General features: G+C 32.1%; 2 protein-coding genes and 1 pseudogene across 2 annotated transcripts; 2 read left to right on the forward strand and 1 right to left on the reverse strand.

Moving 5' to 3' along the window:
* The first annotated feature begins 1,356 nt into the window (after positions 1 to 1,356).
* LOC123921189 (dihydrolipoyl dehydrogenase 2, chloroplastic-like) lies at positions 1,357 to 7,030 on the forward strand. Its single transcript, XM_045973622.1, has 16 exons — positions 1,357 to 1,877; positions 2,088 to 2,234; positions 2,386 to 2,520; positions 3,638 to 3,746; positions 4,019 to 4,143; positions 4,402 to 4,527; positions 4,611 to 4,691; positions 5,064 to 5,126; positions 5,214 to 5,288; positions 5,360 to 5,438; positions 5,517 to 5,617; positions 5,767 to 5,880; positions 6,099 to 6,212; positions 6,350 to 6,421; positions 6,549 to 6,572; positions 6,644 to 7,030. The coding sequence occupies exons 1-16, from the start codon at positions 1,548 to 1,550 to the stop codon at positions 6,809 to 6,811; spliced, it is 1,863 nt and encodes a 620-aa protein (XP_045829578.1). The 5' UTR covers positions 1,357 to 1,547; the 3' UTR covers positions 6,812 to 7,030.
* A 157-nt stretch (positions 7,031 to 7,187) lies between these two features.
* LOC123921870 lies at positions 7,188 to 12,819 on the reverse strand (annotated as a pseudogene).
* LOC123921871 (60S ribosomal protein L29-1-like) lies at positions 9,296 to 9,857 on the forward strand. Its single transcript, XM_045974576.1, has 2 exons — positions 9,296 to 9,477; positions 9,572 to 9,857. Exons 1-2 carry the CDS (start codon positions 9,376 to 9,378, stop codon positions 9,650 to 9,652), a joined length of 183 nt encoding a protein of 60 aa, XP_045830532.1. The 5' UTR covers positions 9,296 to 9,375; the 3' UTR covers positions 9,653 to 9,857.
* Positions 12,820 to 14,207: the final 1,388 nt, after the last annotated feature.

Here is a 14,207-nt window from a genome sequence, read left to right on the forward strand (position 1 = left end):
TCATATTTTCATCATATTTTGAATTATCTATCCCCTGAATTTTACAGGGGATTAAACCTTAATTCCCGACCCCCCGCCTTTCTTTTCTATCTCATGAATTTTTGTTTTGCCCTTGGGAGTACTTCGGTTTGTACGAACCGAATTTTTTTGTCATGCTCAAAAAATTCGGTTAATAAAAACCGAAATTTTGTGTTCCAATTTTTTTTCAAATTTCCTGCTTAAATTCAGCATCAGACCCTCAACTTCCACAATTTATTTGAAATACTAAACGATGTCCGATTTGAGTAAACGACCACTCGTTGGAAAACTTAGGGTGTCAAGATTACAAATATAATTTTTGTTTTGAGGTTTACCTATCCAATTGGTTCCGTTTGACCAAATAATGGGTACCGGTACAGAAATAGAGCAGAAATTTTTCTCAAACTTGTAAGTAGATTTTCTCATATTATACTTAATGAAATTTAACAATTCCGGTGTCAATTCTGTAGTAAATTTTGTCTTCTTTATACTAGATTAAAAATCATTAGCATACGACTTATATTCAGAGAGATATGATAAATTTACCATATGTAGCTCTATACGAATTTTCACATAAATCTTTCTTTTTTTCTTAACATTTATGTTATTTCGGTTTATATAAACCAAATTTCTTTTTTCATGTTTAAAAATTTCGGTTTGTATAAACCGAAATAAGTTGGCCAAATTTTTTCAAACCGCAAGGGACAAAATGAGATAAAGACGGGGTTGGGAGAGAAAACATTTTTCATTAATAATCAATCCAATATAAGATACTACAAATGAATTCATATCTGACTATAGGATATTGTTTCAACTTATAATATCAATGAACAAAAATTTCAGTGTTACTTTAATTGATTAATAAAAATAATCCCATTTCCCTTTCTTTCTAAAAATTTAGTATAATTGATTTTTTGTTAGTAAATCAATTTATTGGTCATAGACAATAAAATACGAGTAACTTTTTTTACTAAAAATAAAATGAAAATCTTAAAAAGTGGTTTTTATGAGATTAACTGATATGTAATGAAATCTTAAAAAGTGATTTTTTTTTTCAGAGATTAATCTTCAAAAGTGGTAAAACTTTCTGTGTACATGTAATAATTTTTTTTTAAACCAAAGTTATCATCTGCACACAACTGTAGAGACTAATTCTCTCAATCTAAGTGCGATTCATTTAAGAGATTGACCTCTCCTAACAAATATTTTACATACGTCGGGATCGAACCAATGACCAAATTGTTAAGGGATCCAAGTTAATTGAGATCTACATGTAATAATTATGTAAACAGAACTAACTACTGTTAGATTAAAGTTATTTTACTCTTTTTTTTTCCTAAAGAGAAAAGTGGTGGGTTTATTATGGTTTATCCGCCGCTCTTTGTTTTCTCCGCTTTCTCATTTTCCTCCTAACTCCCAACGGACTCTACGAGGTTCATCTCTTTCTTTTATAACTTCTTCTTCTTCAGATCTCTCTGCTTCTTCTTCTTCTCTACAATTCCATTTGCTCTCTCTCTCTCTCTCTCAAAATGCAATCCTCTCTCTCACTCTCTTTCTCTCCCACCTCCTCTGCCACCACAATCTCCAGATCACATCACTCTTTTCCACTCTCCACTGCCACCAAACCTCTCAACCTCCGTTTCTGCGGTCTCAGACGCGAGGCTTTGGGTTTAGGCTTTTCAACTTCTCTCAACCGTAATCTCCACCAGCAGCAGCTTCCCCGCAGTCAATACTCCGCCGTAGTATCCGCTGCACGTTCAGACAATGGCAGCACTTCTGGATCATCCTTCGATTATGATTTGTTGATTATTGGTGCTGGTGTTGGTGGTCACGGTGCTGCTCTTCACGCTGTTGAAAAGGTTTGATCTCAACAATCCTGATCCATATTTTCACACTCAATTTTGTAACTAAACTAGTAAATAAGTTCAAAGTTTCAATGTGACTGTATGTGCTTAGAATTTGATATAAAAATGATGATTAGTACTATTTATATGATAAATCAAGTACTAATTGCTAATTATGCTGATTATGCGATAAATAAGGTGAATGTCATGATTTTATTTTTGCAGGGATTGAAAACAGCTATAGTGGAAGGAGACGTGGTGGGAGGGACATGTGTAAACAGAGGCTGCGTTCCTTCTAAAGCTCTTTTAGCTGTTAGCGGTCGTATGCGAGAACTAAAGAGTGATCATCACTTGAAATCCTTAGGCTTACATGTAAGAATGTTACTTATAAGGTTCTCTTAAATCTAGTGTTGTAATTAGAATTTGAATTGGAATTAGAAGTACCATAGTTTATACATGATGAAGAGAGGTGTAGAGCGAGTGCGGTTGCATGATTATGTTGCCTTTGTCTAATTTTTTTCAGGTTTCTTCTGCTGGGTATGATAGACAAGGAGTAGCTGATCATGCTAATAATCTTGCTTCAAAAATCCGTAGTAATTTGACAAACTCCCTAAAAGCGATAGGAGTAGACATACTTACAGGTTTTGGTACTGTAGTGGTAAGTGGCATATTAGTATATTAATTATTATGCAATCTATGCTTTGTACATTCTATATAGCTTCAGGAATAAATATTTGTACAATCACTTAAACTGTGTTTGAAATATTTAATAAACTGATTTGAATTAATTGATGCTGAAAAACAGATTCTACGTTCGTTTTAAACAATGGAATTTGAATTGATTTAGGAATCAAATTTTTGTGTAAGGATAAAATGGCCAACCTATACAATCTACCTCTGTATAATAAACAGAGTCCTCACTATTAAGGAGTAATAGCATTTCTTATTTTCTTATTTCTTTCTCAAGACACTCGTCTTCACTGTTATTTAATATATTTTTTTCAAGTATCAAATGACTAGACACCTTTAAAATTCCTAATTTGCTTTAAAATTATTCATTTTCTTAAATCTCTGATTTGTTCATTTCAATCCCCCTTTTGGATTAAAATTTGATCTATTTAGCTGCTTGAATATCATGGTCCACTCTAATTCACGATACATGAATGTGAATCAACAAATATTTTTGAAAAAATATCAATGAAAAAATATTGTGCACTGTTCTGATCATGATAATGGCGGTGGAGATGACAACATCATATGAACAATTGATGCATATCTGCATGTATCTGCAAACTAATCAAATTGAGAGAAACTACATGAAAAACATTTTTTTTTTAATATCATCTATTTAGGTCCTAGGAGATACTAAGCAGGATAATAAATGAAATTTGAAAGTGAGGTAACTTACCTTTGTACAATAAATTAGAGTACTCACTCCTAAAAGTGAGATAAACCTTGATATACTTTTCCCTCATCAAGCACGCAGCTAATTCATTGAAAACCAAATTTCGTTTTCTACTTTAGGGCCTCATTGGTTGTCATTTTCATTTTTTGTTTTTAGTTTGAACTATAAAAAGGCCACCTTGTTTTCACTTTGTTCTCTTTATTGTTTTCCCTGTTTCTTTTCTTTACTCAATTTACAACCCAAATTCATTTTTATTGTTTCTAGCACACTCTTAGTGAATGGAACTATCTGTTTGTTAGCTGAGGATATCTTGAAATGGCAGAAGAAATTTTTTACATTTTCATTTGCTGCCATGCATAAATCTGTGCAGGGTCCTCAAAAGGTGAAGATTGGCTCTTCAGACAACATAGTAACTGCAAAAGATATCATCATTGCCACTGGTTCTGTTCCTTTTGTTCCTAAGGGTGTTGAAGTTGATGGTATGCATCAATCTTTTCCTTTCATGTTCCTCAATCTACTTTTACTTAATTTAGTTGACTTTTTGTCCGCATTCTAGTTTTACTTAATTTAGTTGACTTCTTGTCCTCATTCCGGTTGTACTTAATTTAGTTGCCTTCTTCTCCTCTCTACAAAAAACTTGATATTCGTTTTTAAATTCAGACCGTGTATCCTTTTTTCCCATCTCTTGATTTCTTAAGTTTTATTGGCTATGATAATTTCTTAATAAAAATATTCCAACCATCACCTTCAGGGAAGACTGTAATTACCAGTGACCATGCACTCAAACTGGAGTCTGTTCCCGAATGGATAGCAATTGTAGGAAGCGGTTATATTGGCCTCGAATTCAGTGATGTATATACGGCACTTGGAAGCGAGGTAAACACATCTTTATGATACTTTTACTTTCTTTTTCCACTATCTTTTGTTCATGAGAAGTTTTTGTAAAGAATTGATTGTTATCCAGTGAAATCTGAAACTTATGTTTGTGATGTAAATCATATTGTGCTTGCTATACTTTTTAATATTTTTATTAGTTCTAGAAGTTAACAAATAAATAATTTTTATATCATTTCCTTATTATAAAATTTAGGTTCCTAGTTTATTGTAAGCTAAGTAATTATTGGTATTATGCAGGTTACTTTTGTTGAAGCTTTAGATCAGCTTATGCCTGGATTTGATCCTGAAATCAGCAAGCTGGCTCAAAGGGTTCTTGTAAATCCCCGTAATATTGATTATCATACCGGAGTGTTTGCATCCAAGGTAACTATATCTTGTAATTTATTGATTCAGTTTTTGTTGATTGGCTACTTAGACATGCTTCTGTCCTCATGTTTTCCTTATAGATTACGCCTGCAAGGGATGGAAAACCTGTCTTGATTGAGCTTATTGATGCAAAAACTAAGGAACCAAAGGACACTTTGGAGGTAACTTAATCTTGTATTTGAAAGATTTCAAGTAAGCTCATTGTTCTTGATTGTTAAGATTTCTCCCATGGGAAAGTATTTTTCACGTGCTAATGTGTTAACCTGAAGTGCTGAAGCTTCTGGTTGTTGATTCAATAAACTCAGATCTCATTTTCAAAGGCCATAAGTGCTTAATGTACTGGCTATCTTTTTAGCCTGCGAGTGCATGAAGCTGCACCGGGGCTGACAATCTACGACTGATATATAATTTGATTACATTTTGTTCTCCTATTCCTTTTTTCTTGCTTTGCTTAGGGTCAGTTTTCCATGCTTTGTTACAGAGATGGCACTTATTGTACTCTGTTATAAACTTTTATATTTACTTTGTTACAGGTCGATGCTGCACTAATAGCAACTGGAAGGGCTCCATTCACAGAAGGTCTAGGACTGGAGAATGTATGTATTTCTAACTGAAATGTGTTTAGGATAGGAAAATATCCCCTGGAGGAAATGAATGTAAATTTTTGTATGTTGTTCCTACAGGTTGATGTGGCAACACAGCGAGGTTTTATTCCTGTGGACGAGCGCATGCGTGTAATTGATGCTAATGGCAAGCTGGTTTGTCTCGATTTCTCATGAACTCTTTGTCGACTTATTGTTACTTACTGATATAGGATGTGAAATGATAGGTACCTCATTTATACTGTATTGGAGATGCAAATGGAAAAATGATGCTTGCTCATGCTGCCAGTGCACAAGGAATTTCCGGTAAGTGGAAACTGATGTAACTTTTCCATTATTACTTTTCTCTGCTTCAGTTTCACCTGATTAAAAAAATTCGAACAGTTGTTGAACAAGTCACTGGAAGAGATCATGTGCTCAATCATTTAAGTATCCCAGCTGCATGTTTCACTCATCCTGAAATCAGCATGGTTGGATTGACAGAGGTATATCAGAACTTTCATTGCAATGAGTATTGTAATCAACCAGTTCTCTTTCAACTGTGTGGTCGGCACTCTATTCATACAATAAAATTACCGCTTGTTGTCCTTCAGTTGAAGTTCTTATCTGTTATGATCTAACTTAAAACTTGCAGCCTCAAGCAAGGGAGAAAGGTGAAAAGGAAGGGTTTGAAGTTAGTGTTGCTAAAACAAGTTTTAAAGCCAACACGAAAGCCCTAGCAGAAAATGAAGGGGAGGGACTTGCCAAGGTTATCTTTTGTATCTTTCTCCTCAATGCTATTCCAATATGGGTTATTAAAGTGTTAAATGCTTTTGATGAATTCTTTACCAAAGAATTACTTCGGTGGTACCAAAATTATTTGGTTATGACTGCTGTTCTATATTTTCTTGTCCATTTTTATCTGGATGCATTTATTTTTCTGTTCATACAGGCTTGACATTGCTAACTGTTTACACTGTCATGCAGTTGATATACAGACCTGACAATGGAGAGATCCTAGGAGTTCATATTTTTGGTTTGCATGCAGCAGATCTTATTCATGAAGCATCAAATGCTATAGCATTAGGAACACGTATTCAGGTATTTTTTCTATCAACACCTGTAATTTATACGCAATTATGCACCTAGGTTTTATACTATTAATAATAGTCACCAATTTCTTTTATTTTCTTGTCCTGTCTATGTGCTGATGTTCAACATTTGGTGGTACAATGCAGGACTTAAAACTTGCGGTTCATGCACATCCAACTCTGTCTGAGGTTCTTGATGAGCTATTTAAATCAGCAAAGGTGAGAGAACCCTTAATGTACTTTCAACATCATAGAGTATATCTATTCTGGCCTATTTACACCCATAGAGCTAGTGCTTTGTAACACCTGTATTATTAATACGCATCCTCTTCTATTACTGTGGCAGGTTAAAGAACACGCTTCTATCCCAGTAAGTGAACCAGTTGCAGTCTAATCTTCCAAAAAAAAGTATAATTTTTTGAAGAAATTTGCTTGTATTAGGGACTTCCAAAATATTACGCACCTTCAGGCGGAAGAGACGAGCACATTCAGAATCCTGTAAAAGAAGGGAACTGTATGCGGGAGAGCACCACTGGCCTGATAATGGATATCCAACGAATATTACTTGTATTGATAGATTTTTTTCTTTATATTTTTTTTTTTTGGTAGAATTTTTTTTTCTTTATATTTATAGAGCGTTTCACAGATACTTCTATTTAATATTATTGTTCTTTTTAGACTAGTTTGCTTTTCCTTGTTGTAGTCATTGAGAAGGTCTTTGAAAGTGGCCTATTTTTTTGGTTTAGTTTTCACCCTCCCAATACATATGTACGATAACAGTTTTCTGAAATTTATAATGATATGCAAGTATTTAATTTTAGGATTTAAGCTCTATAGATAAATGTTATGTACTGGATTTTCTTAATTTATAACAATATAATGGTCACAACAAGTATATGATACACATACGATGAGAAATGGAAGTACAGAATATCACTAAATTAAACTATAGACAAAAAAAACATGGATTTCAACCCATACTATATCAAGCATCTGACCAAGTAATGTCAAGGCCACCCCATTGATTTTGAGGCACACCTAAAGCTTCCCACACAGCCTTGGAAGCATCAACTATGTTGTTTGAACAAGGTGGTTGGTAATCATGTTCTTTATCACATCCCTTTGTTGAGTCACACTCATCGACAACCATGGCGACCACACTTTTCCCATTAGCACTGATGGTAATGTTTTTGAGGCACCTGCTCTCGTTGTTGAACCATCCGGTAGAAAGTGCAACAACCGGAGTGTCATCTGAATGATACTGATTATCACATTCTGAAGGACCGCCTCCATCTCCACCGCTTTGGAAACTGTTTAGAGTGAGATATGCTTTTGTGTAAGTAGACACTGGTGGAGAACATTCATAAGTCGTGTACATTTTTCCTTGTACACAACAATCAGAATCATTCTCTTGATTACATTGTCCTGGAGGAGCATTCTTTCCTTCAACTCTACCGCTTGGGCGACAAATTTGAGCTTCTGAGTGCACACAGCTTGTTAAAATGAAAATAACAAACAAAAGAAAAGAAGCTTTGGGGCAAAATCTCTTCATTTTTGTCTATGCAACTCTTTGCTGTTCTTCTTAGTGTTTGATGATTTGGGGAGATTTAAGTGAGTATATATATAGAGAACTCTCTCTGTTTGTAAAGTAATTTGGCTGGCTTTGTAATAACAAGCAAATAAAAAAGATATATAGAAGTTAGATTTTGAGTCAAAGGTATGTGTTCCATGACTCCTACAACATTATAGGATACACTACCTTGTTTAGCCAATTACAACTACAGATTCTTGTATTTGGTTTTTTTAAGGTTGTTGAATTAACATGAATAAATAAAATCATCCCAAAGGTTTAATAAAAACAAATGTGTTGTCTCCTCCATGATAACAAAAATAAAATATTAACCAAGAAAAATAGTAAGCTTCTAAACATGTACTTATAATATTCTTAAAAGCAATTTATAGAAAGCTGAATAGTTAAGACTTTTATTTTGGTGGTTAGTAATTGAACTATATGCTTGACTCGACCATCAATACTTAAAAATCAACTCTTAGTATTTCTTCTTGTATTTGGACTAAACATGACAAGATAGGACTCATAGCCTTGACCTCAAAAACAAACATTTTTTTCCTTATATTTTTTTTTTTGGTAGAGTTTTTCCTTATCTTTTTATTTCATAGACAAACGATTTTTTTATGTTTTTTTTTTGTACATTAAACGATTTTTTTTGACAAGCCGAAAGTTGTGATAATTTACTAGGCACTTCGCTCTTGTTCGTTGTTGTGAGAGGAGTTCCTAAAATATAACTTTGAAAGTTTGCAATGGTTAAATCATCGTAATGGTAGAACTTAACATAGTTTATTTATTCGTTAAATGGTTAAGTACTTTTATAGTTAAATCACAAACATGACCAAAGAGATAAACTAGGATTATAGTTAATTGTTTATTTTTATATATATATATATATATATATATATATATATATATATATATATATATATATATATATATATATATAATTGATATCCTCGGTATATAATTTCATTTTCAGTGACTAATCCTTTAAAATGAGTAGAACTACCATGGACAAATAATTGTTCCTCAAAATATTTAACGTCATTATATTATTAAAACTGAAGAAAAATAATAAAGTTTGGCCAAAAATTGTTCCAACCAAAAATTGAATTTGGGTTCTTCTGAATGATTTGTCATGGGAGAAATTTATTAACCACTTAAGCCCAATAACTTGGTTAAATTAAACCTTCGACAAAAAGAGACCAATTTTTTTTATTTTATATTACTTACAATAAAAAATAATTAAAACCCAAATTTTATAGAGAAAAAGTATAAAGTTTTTTCAATAATTTTTTTTGAACAAGTTGAAAATTAAAATAGAATTTGTAATAAAAAAAAATAAAATTTTACTGAAATTCGGAAAACGTGTTCCGACATTTTCTGCGTGTTTTGTGGTTAGAAAAGCAAGTTGGGGGTTGGAAGAGAAAACTTTAAAAAGTTTACCCCAATGTATATATGGGCCTCACCAACCTCACCACGAGGCCCAAACGTTTCTCACCAACTGACCCATATAACGTTCCATCGACTTCTCTTTCGTTTTGTTGTTCAGCTGCAGAAATTAGGGTTAGCTTCGTTCCGTTCGCGTCGTTGAGTTGCAGAGATGGCGAAGTCAAAGAATCACACCGCTCACAACCAGTCCTACAAGGCTCACAAAAATGGCATCAAAAAGCCAAAGAGGCATCGCCACACTTCAACCAAAGGAGTATGTATTCATTCATTCATTCTCCTCTCAGTTTTTCATTTTTATCGATTTCTTTTGCTTAATAATAATAGTTTATTGTTATCGATTATTGTAGATGGATCCTAAGTTTTTGAGGAATCAGAGGTATGCAAGGAAGCACAACAAGAAAAATGGTGAAATTGCCACCGAAGAATAGGAAAGTTGTTTTATCATCTTAGACGATTTCTAATTCATGCTCTGTATGCTTTATGCTAAATCTATCTTAGACAGTATTTTCATGTTTTGTGTAATTCAATGAAAATGCATTACTATGTTGGCACTTTTATTTGTTAAAACAATTCTGAATATTTAGTTGCTTATGTTGATGATTTTAATATTGAAAGTGAGCTGATTGATTGCTACCTTTTCGTTTGATCGATTGATTTACTATGATAGTTGTTGGCCTTATATACCATGGTTTGATTGAGTTTGGATGTGAAGAAAATGCTTATAACACTATCAATTTATTGGCATTAGTATTTTTATGCACAAAAATTGCCCTGTAGAACTCTTCCCAGTTATCTTGTACAATGTTTAGTTTCTCTAAATTATGTTTATTAATCTTAAACCCTGGTGAAAAATCAAGCTTTTCTTCCCCTTCTCTCTCTTTTTTTTGGGCAAACCACCCGTAGTCAATTTGGTCCTTAATGTATTTTTCGTTAGTCAATTTAGTCCATATAATTACTAACAACAGAGACACTAGGGATGTATTTGCGATTTTGATACATTTAGGATTAATATCACGTTGAGTTACACTTTCGGATACTAAAATGGTGGTTTGCCATTTTTTTTCTTTTCCTTGAGGTGAAAAACCATCTCCCTTCACTCTGCTCCTCATTGTTCACAAAACCTCTCCCTTCTGAGGTACTGTTATATAACCTACAAATTTTAACGTCATGGTAGCATCTTATTGCCTTTTGATTTTGGTCCAAAATTGGTTTTAGTTATGCTTCATTTATCTTATTAGCATGGTTTAGTTTTGAACTATAATATTGTGCTTCCCAATTGTCATTCCCCTCCATTGCCTAGAGTCGATGAGCTCTTGTTGCTGATTTTTTTTTCTTCCAGTCTTTCATTTTCCAATTAATAGTTGTTGATGGTAGAAGCATTGATGTTGGTGGTAATTGAAAACTAAGATTTTGATACTCTAATGTTGCTCAAGGCACATTTTGTGGGAGTTTTAATAAGCCTATTTGAACGAGTTTATGACATTATTTGAGATATTCTATTTCTATGATAGTAAAACAAATGAAGCTATTTTTTGCATATACAAATAAAAAATAATCTGCGTTTATATAAGCTGCCTAAATTTATAGAAATACTTTGCACAATGTGTTTGTGAAGTTTGTCCCTAATATATATTTGTTTTGGGATACATAGTTTGTCCCTATTTCTTCCTTTTTCGAAACATATTATATGGGTATTATTAATAGCCTATTTTCCAACGAGTTTATTATATGACATGCTTATAATCTGATTTTCTACATTATATAAGTTTCCTAAAATTGTTTGTAGAAATACTATGTACTGTGTATTTGTGAAGTTTGGCACCATCACTTTTTCTTTGTCAAAGTTTGGCACTATCTCTAATATTATTGAAACAATTTATATACAACTAACACATTATAAACTATGTAAACCTCTTTATTTCGTTAAATCAAACAAATTTCAAGCAATAAAAATGGTTTTCATTGAATAACATGGCCGTTCATTTTAGGATCCAATTTTTTTGTATATTGCTAGTCAACATTAAAAAAATCTACAATAAGGTTAATTTATAACTTCATAAAAAATAACCTGGTTTTTTTTTGTTACAATCAAGGTTAATTTATACTACAAAGTTGTTTTATTTTGGGTTATGTTTATAATAATCAATAGTTCTTACATCATCTGTATGACTAACCATATAAATTCCAAAAATGATATGTTAAAAACTTCTTAGCTTTGTAATCATAAAAGGAACTCTTATTGGAGCTATTTCTATTGTATTACCTGATTTACCATATAATTAATAGTTTTTACATTAGCAATTACTTGATTTTTTTATTTAGTTTTTTTGTAAAAAGCAATTACTTGATTTATCATATAGATAATTAATAATCATTATCATATCAATTTCTATGTGCATAATGTCACACTATCGCTTTGAACTTATTTCCATTCCCCACAGACCGATATTCCCATTCCTCAACTTAAGCTACACATTCACCAGCCTTTTCCAAAAGCTAGAATCTCCTGACTTGCAAGCAACATTACCATTCTGCAGCCATTCTCAACACGATGCAAGTTATGTTAATGCAACTCAACCAACAAAAGATAAATCGTTGAGTAGTTGTTATTATCCAAATTCAAAAATAAAAAACTTGAAGAAATATTATTTGTCTCCTTTATCCATACTTTTTTTCTTCCTTAAGCTTGTTGTTCTATCAACCGTGTTTACTGTTTAGCAAGGGAGCATAGTTTTGATAAAGGAAAATATTTAATTTGAGGATTTAAGCTCTATAGATAAATGTTATGCACTGAATTTTCTTAATTTATAACAATATAATCATCGCAACAAGTATATGATACACATATGATTAGAAATAGAAGTACAAAATATCACTAAATTAAACCATAGACACACAAACATGAATTTCAACTCATACTATATCAAGCATCTGACCAAGTAATGTCAAGGCCACCCCATTGATCTTGAGGTACGCCTAAAGCTTCCCACACAGCCTTGGAAGCATCAACAATGTTGTTTGAACAAGGTGGTTGGTAATCATGTTCTTCATCACATCCCTTTGTTGAGTCACACTCATCAACAACCATGGCCACTACACTTTTCCCATTAGCACTGATGGTAATGTTTTTGAGGCACCTGCTCTCGTTGTTGAACCATCCGGTAGAAAGTGCAACAACCGGAGTGTCATCTGAATGGTACTGATTATCACATTCTGAAGGACCGCCTCCATCTCCACTGCTTTGGAAACTATTAAGAGTGAGATATGCTTTCGTGTAAGTAGACACTGGCGGAGAACATTCGTAAGTTGTGTACATTTTTCCTTGTACACAACAATCTGAATCATTCTCTTGATTACATTGTCCTGGAGGAGCATTCTTTCCTTCAATTCTACCGCTTGGGCGACAATTTTGAGCTTCTGAGTGCACACAACTTGTTAAAATGAGAGTAACTAACAAAAGAAAAGAAGCTTCGGGACAAAATCTCTTCATTTTGTCTATGCAACTCTTTGTTTCTCCTCTTTGTTGTTCTTCTTAGTGTTTGATGATTTGGGGAGATTTAAGTGAGTATATATATAGAGAACTCCTTCATGTTTATATAGTAATTTGATTGGCTTTGTAATAACAATCAAATAAAAAAATATATATAGAAGTTAGCTTTTGAGTCAAAGGTATAGTTTCCATCCTGTTGTGTTTAGCTCAAATGACACCTACAACTATAGGATACACTACCTTGTTTAGCCAATTACAACTACAGATTCTTGTATTTGGATTTTTTAAGGCTTTTAAACTATTGACAAAATACGATGTTAAATGGGTCCTATTTTGAATAATACAGATTCTTTATTAATGTTTGAGGGTCATGTTAAATTAACATTAATAAAAGAATCTTATATAAAAAAAAAACATGAATAAAAGAAAACCAATCCAAAGGTTTAATAAAAACAAACGTTTTGTCTTAACGATACCCAAATAAAATATTAACCAAGAAAAATAGTTAGTCTCTAAACATGTACTTAAAATATTCTTAAAATCAATTCAAAGAAAACTGAATAGTGAAGACTTTCATTTTGGTGGTTAGTAATTGAACTATGAGACTCTTTAGAGGCAAAGTCTAATATGCATAAGTCTACCAAATTGTGCACAATGCACAAGTCATCGAAAATACTATAATGAATACGAATTTTACAAAATTTACTGTTAGATTGAAAATTTATATCGTATAGCTCATCCATAATTTTTCTAAAAAAATTTGAAAATCATTTGATATGTTATTGAGACCCATCAAGATTAACGGTATTCAATAAAAATCCATAAACTCTTTCAAAAAAAATATCCATAAACTGTTAATTTTGATGAGTCTCAATAACATATCAAATGATTTTCCAAAAAATTTAAAAAATTTATGGATGATCTAAACGTTATAAATTTTTCATCCAACGGTGAATTTTGTAAAATTCGTATTCGTTATAAAAACACTGAAGACTTGTGCACCATACATTAAGTGGTGCATGTTAGACGAAACCCTCTTTAGATTAACTTATTTTTGAACTCATACACAACAATTTATACAAATGGATAAATTTTTATGTACTATTTATAATTTTATCAATGTATTTTATATATAAAAAATACAGTTTATGAAGATACAGATTTCGTTAGTAAGTAAAAAAAAACCTATGAATTAACAAAAACTTATTTATTTGAATAAACTATTTAAAAGAATAATAAATTAAAAAAAAAACTCATTTGACTATTATATTTTTTTGTTAATCCCTCATTTAATTATTAATCTAGCGACTTAATGTATTTGAATTTTTGAATGTACCCATAAAATGTTCTTTAATTTATATACACAATGGATGTAAAACTTTTTTAGACATGCATAGAAATAAATCATGCCTTGTAGCTATTTGTGGGGATACTTTAGGAATTTACTTATAAAAGGGTTTTTTTCTAATTAACTTCTAGATAATTTGAAGGTA

This window comes from Trifolium pratense, linkage group LG4 (genome assembly GCF_020283565.1).
Source record: "Trifolium pratense cultivar HEN17-A07 linkage group LG4, ARS_RC_1.1, whole genome shotgun sequence".
NCBI lineage: Eukaryota > Viridiplantae > Streptophyta > Magnoliopsida > Fabales > Fabaceae > Trifolium > Trifolium pratense.